At 40.8% G+C, this 9,984-nt stretch overlaps 1 protein-coding gene across 1 annotated transcript; it reads left to right on the top strand.

Annotated features, from left to right (window-relative positions):
* Nucleotides 1-804: 804 nt before the first annotated feature.
* On the top strand, nt 805-8,273 carry LOC308391162 (uncharacterized protein). Its single transcript, XM_080873630.1, has 6 exons — nt 805-917; nt 1,648-1,730; nt 4,262-4,312; nt 6,881-6,988; nt 7,121-7,146; nt 8,111-8,273. Exons 1-6 carry the CDS (start codon nt 889-891, stop codon nt 8,180-8,182), a joined length of 369 nt encoding a protein of 122 aa, XP_080729756.1. The 5' UTR covers nt 805-888; the 3' UTR covers nt 8,183-8,273.
* Nucleotides 8,274-9,984: the final 1,711 nt, after the last annotated feature.

Raw genomic sequence — 9,984 nt, 5'->3', positions numbered from 1 at the left:
CAGTTTGGTCTGAGCGGACACCTTGACCTGTAATTTCTTGGTGACAGAAATAAATCCAATGGAACATCATGCTTACCGTGCCAACATCTCTCGACGCAAACAACCAACAATACCTGCCAACGCGTATCAAACGGATCAGTGCCACACAGTTAATGATGTTCATTAATAAACAGACGGGTGTGAATATCAAATTGACTGCACAAACAACAAACACAGACTGTTGACCACATCTGAGGAATTTATGAAACTTTTGTAGCAAACTTGCATTATAAAGCAACAGAAATACAGCACACTGCAACTAATAACACCCAGAAGTTGTATTTGTCAATTTAACATGCACAGGGAAATGTGACATACAAAAGAAGGAAGATAGATGTAATCTTTTAGTCAGCAAAGCTTTGAAGCCCACAAGCTCAGGAAATGCTTTGTTGTTGTATGAAAGGCTGAAAGGCAATTCAAGAAGTCAGTGAATGTGTTGCAGACAGCAAGAACGATGAGAGTGTTTAAGACACGTGGATGTTTGCTGGCAGCAATCAGGATTATCTTTTTAACTGGTGAGTACAATGCATGCTTGTATGCACTTGTACATGTATACTCTCTGAACAGGTTCAGCGGCTTATTAATGCAAGTATTTAATCAGACAGCGTAGTTTGATTAAGATAACGTGCTGAAGTGAAGAGTATTTCGATCAGAGATCAAAGGAGAATGGACAGACTGCTTCTAGGAAGGCAACAGTAAGTCTTTGAATGCAAACCTTGAAGCAGATAAGCTACAGCACACCACACCAAGTGTCACTGCTGTCAGCTAAGACAGGAAACTGAGGCTACAGCTCGCATTGGGCTCGCCAAAACTGGACAACAGAAGATTGGAGAAACATTTCCCGGTCTGATGAGTCTTTCTGCTGCCACATCACAATGGTAGGAACAGAATTTGATGTAGATAAAGAGTTATGAAACAACATGAATCAGGGATTCAGCAGCATGAATAGTGTAGGTATAGGTAGTGATATGTAATGGTGTGGGGGATATTTTCTTGGCACACTTTGGGCTCTTTAGTATCAGCGGGCCAAGAATTGTTTACAGTGGCTTGCAAAAGTATTCGGCCCCCTTGAACTTTTCCACATTTTGTCACATTACAGCCACAAACATGAATCAATTTTATTGGAATTCCACGTGAAAGACCAACACAAAGTGGTGTACATGTGAGAAGTGGAACGAAAATCATACATGATTCCAAACATTTTTTGCAAATAAATAACTAAAAAGTGGGGTGTGCGTAATTATTCAGCCCCCTTTGGTCTGAGTGCAGTCAGTTACATAGACATGAGTGCCATGCCTGATGAGTGCCAGTGACTAAATAGAGTGCACCTGTGTGTAATCTAATGTCAGTACAAGCACAGCTGCTCTGTGATGGCCTCAGAGGTTGTCTAAGAGAATATTGAGAACAACAACACCATGAAGTCCAAAGAACACACCAGACAGGTCAGGGATAAAGCTATTGAGAAATTTAAAGCAGGCTTAGGCTACAAAAAGATTTCCCAAGCCTTGAACATCCCACGGAGCACTGTTCAAGCCATCATTCAGAAATGGAAGGAGTATGGCACAACTGTAAACATACCATGACAAGGCCGTCCACCTAAACTCACAGGCCGAACAAGGAGAGCGCTGATCAGAAATACAGCCAAGAGGCCCATGGTGACTCTGGACGAGCTGCAGAGATCTACAGCTCAGGTGGGGGAATCTGTCCACAGGACAACTATTAGTCGTGCACTGCTAAGATGGGTTGTGAATTCTTGATTTTGCACTTTGTCCTTTACCATCTTAGTATTTGTTGGAGGCAAAATTGACCTTATTTGGATAGAAAGTTGGAGTGCTGAGGTATCAGCTAAAGTTTACAAGCTTGTTTAACTGGGTGCATCCATAGATGAGACAGAGTGCTGTTCACTTAGATGGCTGTTGTGAAAGGGTTTCTCGTCACCATGGAAATGATTCTGCGATCTTCTACCACTGTTGTCTTCCATGGACGTCCAGCTCTTTTTGTGTTGCTGAGTTTACCAGTGCTTTCTTTCTTGCTCAGGATGTACCAAATTACAGATTTTGCCACTCCTAATATTGTAGCAATTTCCCCAGATGGGTTTTTTCTGTTTTCACGACTTGAGGGTGGCTTATTTCACCTGCATGGAGAGCTCCTTTGACTGCATGTTGTCTGTTCTAAATGCAAGCAACATACTTCAAATTAACTCAAAAACCTTTTACCTACTTAATTGATAATGACATAACGAAGGAATTGCCCACTTCTGCCCATGAAATAGCCTTTGAGTCTCAGTTTGAAATATTACAGTCTGAATATCTCTTACACATTCTGCTGTTTGCTCCATCTACTCCTTTATGATATATTCACGCAATGTTTTTTTTATATTAATTTGTAATGTACATGGTATTAATATTTTCAGCCATTTGACCTGAGTCAAACCCTTAGTGAACAGTCAGACTGTGCCTCCTGTAACTACTGGATATGGCACATTATATAAGAGGTCATACAGTCTGTTCACTTGAAATTTTATCTTACTCAGTCCTGCAGCACTCAGGATGTGTTAAGCAGCAATTGCCATAGACCGATAAATAACACATAGATCTTTTCCTGACGAGTCACAGGTTTGACCCCAGCAACAGCCAGTCGTACAATCATCCAACTACTGCTTGTGTCCTTCAGCAAGGCATTTAACCCACACTTGCTGGTTTCTGCTGAAAATCTATTTCCTTTGCTTCTCATTTATCATCTGGCTTATGGTAACAGCAGACCGAGTCTAAGAGCTGCCCCTTGAATGTGACTCATGGTTCCAATCTGTAAGAGAGCCAATTGCTGAGCATGTGTGCTCTGTTTCAGCAGCACTCTGCTGCAGTTATATACTTAACCTCACACAGCACCATTCCACTTATTTTGGCCTCTGAAGGAGCAGCTGGAGACTGAGTGCCTGGCTCAGGGGTGTCATAAATTTCAGTGTTTTCTTCCTGTGCTCTGCCCATGTCTGGTCTTGCATGTCTGGTCTTGCAGCTTTAATGCACCAAACAGGGATGATGTATGTCACTCCTTCTGTTGGCCTGAAACTTTGTGAAGGAATTGGGTAACTGAAACTTATGGGCACACAACCAGCTACCGAAAAAAATATAGATAAGCCTAAGTGTTGTCATTTTGGCTGCTGCCATGTAGTTTCTTTGGAGCCCAAGCTTGTATACTTATGCCTGCTACTTAGTGCAAAGCAACAGACTTATCTTTGACTGGTTACAGTGCTAGCATGTAATAATCACCTATGCTTTGACATTTCGTGAACTTTTATGAACCCTAAAAACAAAAATACAAAAAGAATTACTCAGTAATTTGTTTTTTTTTTCTATTGTTTTTGTGGAAATAAGAGCTTTGGTTCAGCCTAAGCTGGAAAAAAAAAGGTTTTTCAATCAAAGTGGTAAATGTGGTTTTAATATAGGTAACAGATCAAATCTAGCAAACTGAGGCCTAGGCCATGCCAGGACAAAGGGCATTCATAACTGGGAAATTCCGAACTGTTACTAATGTGAAACATATTTGGTGATAGACAAACATCAGTCAGCTATGCAAAAACTGTCTGATGCACATACGGGCCTTTATCATGTTCATGTTGTAGTCCTACTACATTTAAAGGACTATTATAAATCTGGTATTTAAAGTTTATCCTTTTGTTCTAAAGTAAAATGCTAAATGGCCTGCATTTGTATAGTGCTTTACTTAGTCCCTAAGGACCCCAAAGTGCTTCACACTACATTCAGTCATTCACCCATTCACACACTGGTGATGGCAAGCTACATTGTAGCCCCTCACATTAGTATCAATGACTGCATTTCTGTTAAAAGTACATCTGTTATATAACACTCAGCTTATGTTATCTGAAGCAGGAGGGAAGGAGTCAGGTTAACCTCTCTAACCACTGCAGGCTTGCTAGACAATAGCTCATATCTTCAACGGTTAAAACCCAAGTCAAAGTTCTAGACTGGCCTTCAATGCATTTCCTATTCTCCAGCGTTATTTTTAAAGCACTGCATTTACATGAACACACTTCATAATTTATGAATGTTGTGCAATTGCTTGTTTTGTAAACTGCACACAACGTTGAGACGCCTTATCTGATAGAAGCGACCTCACTGTGGCGTTACTGCCTTCCTGTTTGTCTTGAGCGGCCTGTTTTTGTGACCTGAAAATAATCTCACTGGAAAAAAATGTTTTTCAGAGTTTTTGCTGACAAGTGTGAGAGGAGACGGCGCAGATTCAGAAACATTAGGTGGGTAACAATAACAACATAACAATTTTAAGGTGGATTATGGTTGAAGCTCAAGTTAAAGACCGCAAAACACCTGCAGATTTCTCTGACTGATGTTAAATTATGTGTCATTCTTTTTATATTTCACAGTCAATCATTTAAGAGTCAGTCTGTCCAGTAATTATTTACCCAGTCTACCCATTCAGATTGTTTTGATTTTACAGTACCAGTCAAATATCTGGACACATCTGCACTTTGTGGCTTTTCTTTATTTCTACTATTTGGGGATTGCAGAAAATTATTATTTTTTAAATATCTCAATCATAAAATAGCCGTATATAGCAAACACAAGAGTGCAAACAAAAAAAGATTCCAGCATCCACCGTTTGATATTTTCATGCCCTCCTAATTCAGCTCAATTCACGCAAGTGACAAAGTTACAGAGCATGGAGAGCACTGAAGCTTACTGATGCTTCACTGCTGCTTTGCAGCGGTGAAGCAAAACAAAAAGAAAAAACACAACTGAGGCCAGCTCATCTTTGACACGAAAGGATGTTTCACAAAGCCCCTTCTTGACTTTTAGTCCATTTCTTATTTTTTACTGCCGGTGTGAATACAGTATTCTCTCGCAAGAGAATTCACATGGATTTCACCTAAAATGCTTTCCCAAATGTCAATTGAAGGACACTTTCTTCACTCTTAAACTCTGGTCTAACCCAACCTATCCCATATGGGTTTAGATCAGCTCGTTATGGAGACCAGGTTATATGCTCTGCTGCTTTCATTGAGCCTAAATGTGTGTTTTTGCTGATTCTTCTGTCATCGTTGCTGTTGTGAGCATGAGCAGGATGTGATGACATGATACTTATGTCTGTTCATCAAGTGTGTAATCAGACTCATCTGCCTAAGATCAATCTTCAGTATTTATCTCTTTGCATCAGTTGCAGTGATATGTCATCTGAAGCTGATATTTAAGATGGAAACATTGATGTGCATTCTAGTCTGATGCAATATTAACTGGAGAGAAACTGAACTTCTTCTCTGGCTGCACTTACATAAACTTTCGAAGTTCTGAAAGTTTTGTTTGATTACTCTAGTTCATATATTACATGGGTGCATACACCAATCAGGCATAACATTATGACCACTGATGCCTAATATTGTGTTGGTCCTCCTTTTTCTGCCAAAACAGCCCCGACCCATTGAGGCATAGATTCCACTAGACCCCAGAAGGTGTGCCGTGGTATCTCCACTAATATGCAACAGATCCTTCAAGTCCTGTAAGTTGCAATGTGGGGCCTCCATGGATCAGACTTTTTTGTCTACCCAGAGAAGCTCAAGATGATATCTGGGGAGACCAAGTCAACACCTCAAACCATTCCTGAACCATTTTTGTTTTGTGGCAGGGAGCATTATCCTGCTGTAAGAGGCCACAGCCAACAGGGAATACCATTTCCATGAAAATGTGTACATGGTCTGTAACCATGTTTAGGTAGGTTTTATGTGCCAAAGTAACATCCACACAGATGGCAGGACCCAAAGTTTCCGAGCAGAACATTGCCCAAATCTTCCCATGGTGCACATCGGTGCCAGGTGTTCCCCAGGCAGGGAATGTAGACAAATCTGCACCGGCATCCGGCCACCCACATAATGTAAAAGAAAACATTATTCATGAGACCAGGCCACAGTCTTCCATTGCCCCATGGTCCAGTTTTGATGCTCACATGCCCATTGTTAGCGCTTTTTAGACTAGTCTGTGACTATGCAGCCCCAAAAACAATAAACTGCAATGCTTGCAGCTCCCTAATAGTTGATTGTGAACTATTACTGATGTATGTTGAACTTCTCATGCACATTCACCTGAATCTTTGTCAGATTTCAAATGTTAAACAATTGAATCTTCCCATCATTTTGGTTCTGAATCAGTGATCATCTGTACCAGTAACTGGCAGTAAAGTTGAAGTTGCCTGTGAGGGATTTCTCACTCTGACCAGCAGTAGCCCATTTCCCTGAATGCTTCCTAGAAATGTTCAGGATTCAAATTGCAAATGCCGATGATGCAATTTAATTTGCAGGAGGAGCGTGACCCTCATATCTTTACTCCTACAAGAAGTAAACAAGTTGTGAAATCAAACATCTACTCTCTTCCTTCTCCTTTTTCACATGCGCACACACACACTCTTCAGAATATCAGGAGGGGCAAACATGAGCTGGCATTCCCCAAACTGTGTTTTGTTCCTTCGCAGGTGTTTAGTCATGAGTGTAACTGCTTTCTGGAGTGACCCAGGTCTCGTGGGTTTGTTTATTTCCAAGCACAGTTCAAAGGAATCATTCCCCGTTCAGAGTAATTCAGCATTAGCTTTCAATTTGAGCTCTAATTTTGTAGACAGCTGAATGAGAGCTGTCTATAAAATGAGAGCCATTTAGTGACTATCAGTAAAAAGCAGTACTAGCGGTCTTCATGTGAGGGATTTTGGTTTTACTTCTCTAAATTATAGCTAAACTTTCTAACTGGGATTCCTTTACTCCATCGTTCATCACTACCTTGTTTGTTAATGGCTGCTTGGCTTCCTCTGGTTGTTCTTTCAGATATTAAGTATGTTTTGATCGGAGGTGGGATCGGCCTGTTGTTAGTTGCTGTATTCATTATAACAAAGATCTGCATCATTAGGAAGCAAGTGAGTCAAAACAATGAAGGTGAGATGGACTGTGAGGTTATATTACAGCCACTTACTACTTGCAAAAATAATCTTTCAATGCAAAAGTATGCCACATTAAATGCATCACGCATCTTTAAAATGTGCAACTTTCCCCCCTGCTTCCTTACAGATGTCAACATGAGAAGATTTTCAGAGGTAGGGTGGTTAACCTCATAAATTAGTTGTGTACAATAAGACTAAACACAACGCATGTCTGTGTAGGTTCTCAGTCATCCAGGTCATGGTCATCTAAGGAGCTTGGAAAGAAAAGCGTCTGTACTTGAAGACGTTTCACCTTTCATTCGAGCTATTTAAACCTTACAACGCTTCTTCATGGCACCCCAGTGCACTTCAGACCCAGCCACAACCTCAGGCAAAATCTGGTACATCCCAGGGACAAAGCGACTTATCACGATTTATCACATACACAGTACAACATATAGTGTAATGCTTGTGTCCGAGCTGCAGCCATAGCCGTGCCATTCCAGGGTTTGGTTTTTTTAGCATGGGGGGGTCAAGCCAGGACCCTTACTGTATACCGGGCGGAAATCGAACTTGTAATTCCCACTCCAAAGGAATGTAGTCTTACCAGCACACTATCTAGCTGCTAGAACTAAACAACGTAATGTATGCTATGCTGTGCGGTGCAGCAAGGAGTGCTCAGACGTCTACATTGGAGAAACCCAACAGCCACTTCATAAATGCATGGCACAACATAGAAGAGCCACCTTGACAGTACAAGACTCAGCTGTCTCAGCTGCATTTAAAGGTCAAAGGTCAATTTTTCAAAGAACAGCAAAATGCCTGCAGGGGATGGCTGTAGATCTGCCACTCATGTGACTCCCACTCCCACTAGGGCTTAAATAGCTGGGACTCTGCACCATTTGGTCTCAGAACTAAAGAAGCTTCTCGGATGAGAGGTGAAACGTCTTCAAGGAAACAAGTCCACTCACTTTCTTTCAAGCTCCTCAGATAAACACAGTGTAGCTCATCTGTCTTCTGTTGTGTTTTATAAATGTCAGTGAGGAAGACATGATTGAGTCTAAATAGTTTTTAAAAAGAGAAATGTTTGCATCAACTGGTGCACATGGCCTTAAATTTTATCTGCTCTCAACCACAGCCTCAGTTGCATTCTTTGAGCCATCTCAGCCAATCAGAACGTTCTGATGCAGCGGTGTCCAGGGCCGTGTGATGACAGAGGTCCGGCACAGTGACGATGCTGTCAACCCTGCTAAAAGCGAAACATCAACCTGGCGGCCTTTTTTTGTTTTTCAGTGTTGGAATTGTTGCAGAATTTCAACACTGAGTTTTACCTCTTTTACTTGTTCTGTAACATTTGTTATAATGATGTTCATAAAAAAAATATCTAAAGAAGACTGGCTTTGTGCTTTTGTTGTGTTTTATTTGTCTGTGGAACGTTGGTGTGCTTTAAAGGTCTTATAAATAGGTTCAGATCATTTATAGGCTCCACTGACACACAAGCTGCACAAAAATTATGTAACACCACGCACCCGGAAAGACGCAGCTGGCAGTTTTTCCACAAGGGGGCGATGTTTGCCAACAACCACAGTGAAGCCTTTCAGTACTGCACTCGAGTGGCTGGGTAATAACAAATAATAAAAAGTAATGAAATTATAATGATGAAATGCTGTTTCTGAGCTTTCACTTGAGTTCTGGCATTCTAGTTGCTTAAATTTAATCACACCACATCACCCAGGTTTGCCCAGTTCAGGGTTGCAAAGGAGGGAAGAGACTATCCCAGCTGACACTGGGATAGGTGTGCTACAGCGTGGACAGGACTCTAGCCTGTCGCAGGGTTAACTTAGACAATTACATCTGCCAATTTGTAGGTACCAGTTACCCTAACATCCATGTCTCTGGACTATAATCACAGTGAACTCTCACAGGCACAGGAATATAAATAAAATAACATATGATACATTTGTTTTTGAATATCTGACCTGTATCATTATTATAACATGTCAATATTAAAATTGTAAACACTTTAGATTATGTATAAGGTGAAACGTCTTCTATTGTTGCACTCACTGTAAGCAGAGTTAGTGTTCAGTTTGTAGATCCATTACTTTGGCATTTTTCCATGTCCATACTATAAGATCCATATCACCCAAATCAGAAGTCTGAGTCTTTTGCCAAGTTTGTGGGATTGCCTTTTCCAGCTCAGAGACACATGAAGAACTCATTAAAAACCCCGTCTAATATCCTGGAAACCTTACACACAGACACGGAGTAATAACATGCAGATGTTGTCAATCCTGAAGTCACAATGTTTACTACAGTCACTGAACTACTTTTGCACTTTCACCCAGATGAAAACTAGGAACATCTGGAACATTATAAGAATATTGAGCTCTCATTTCACCTATTTATTCAATACTCTGCAGAAACATATCATTTATAGACCTGCACCGTATGCTTATACTCTGTCTGTTTGCTAACAGGCAATGAACTGAATCAAAGGGCTGGTGAGTGAAAGGGTTTGTTTGCAGAAATGGACCCACTTTTATCCGTTTATCCATTTTAGGGTCTTTGAGCCATTTGTTTGTTTTGTTTCTAAACTGCCCTGGCCAGTGTGACTGAGCTCTTTCAGTTCTTATAAAGAAACTGTTGGGGGAAAAAAGTTGAAAGTGTTGGAAGTTACACCTTTTCCATTAAGATTAGAAGGAGATGTGCTGCTGGTTGTGGCATGGTTCTAATAATGTATGCATCTTGTTTACTTGATACTCTGTATCACTCTCTATGGAGCAGAGATTCACACATTTGAAGCTCTTACTCATCATTCTCAGCATACTCAACAAAGCCAGCTGATGGGTTGGGTTGGATGGTCTGCTTTGTTCTCCCTTTGGCTCAACCACTGCAATATTTTTATTCACACTTTAGACATTTGTGAGAATATAAATCTTTAGATTATTTATATGTGTGTACTTGTTTATTTTACTGCATATTCTGTGACTGGCCAACATTTTGACTCCA

This window comes from Rhamphochromis sp. 'chilingali' (assembly GCF_963969265.1).
Source record: "Rhamphochromis sp. 'chilingali' genome assembly, chromosome: 22".
NCBI lineage: Eukaryota > Metazoa > Chordata > Actinopteri > Cichliformes > Cichlidae > Rhamphochromis > Rhamphochromis sp. 'chilingali'.
Note: the sequence above shows the minus strand (reverse complement) of the source record. Positions and strands in the feature narration are given on the sequence as shown.

Bases quoted from the DNA above. Each gene is read 5' to 3' on its own strand.
- LOC308391162 (XM_080873630.1), top strand. From the start codon at position 889: ATGAGTCTTTCTGCTGCCACATCACAATG. The intron at 918-1,647 runs GTAGGAACAGAA...CTAAACTCACAG, and splicing joins TCTGCTGCCACATCACAATG to GCCGAACAAGGAGAGCGCTG. The intron at 4,313-6,880 runs GTGGGTAACAAT...TTGTTCTTTCAG, and splicing joins CGCAGATTCAGAAACATTAG to ATATTAAGTATGTTTTGATC.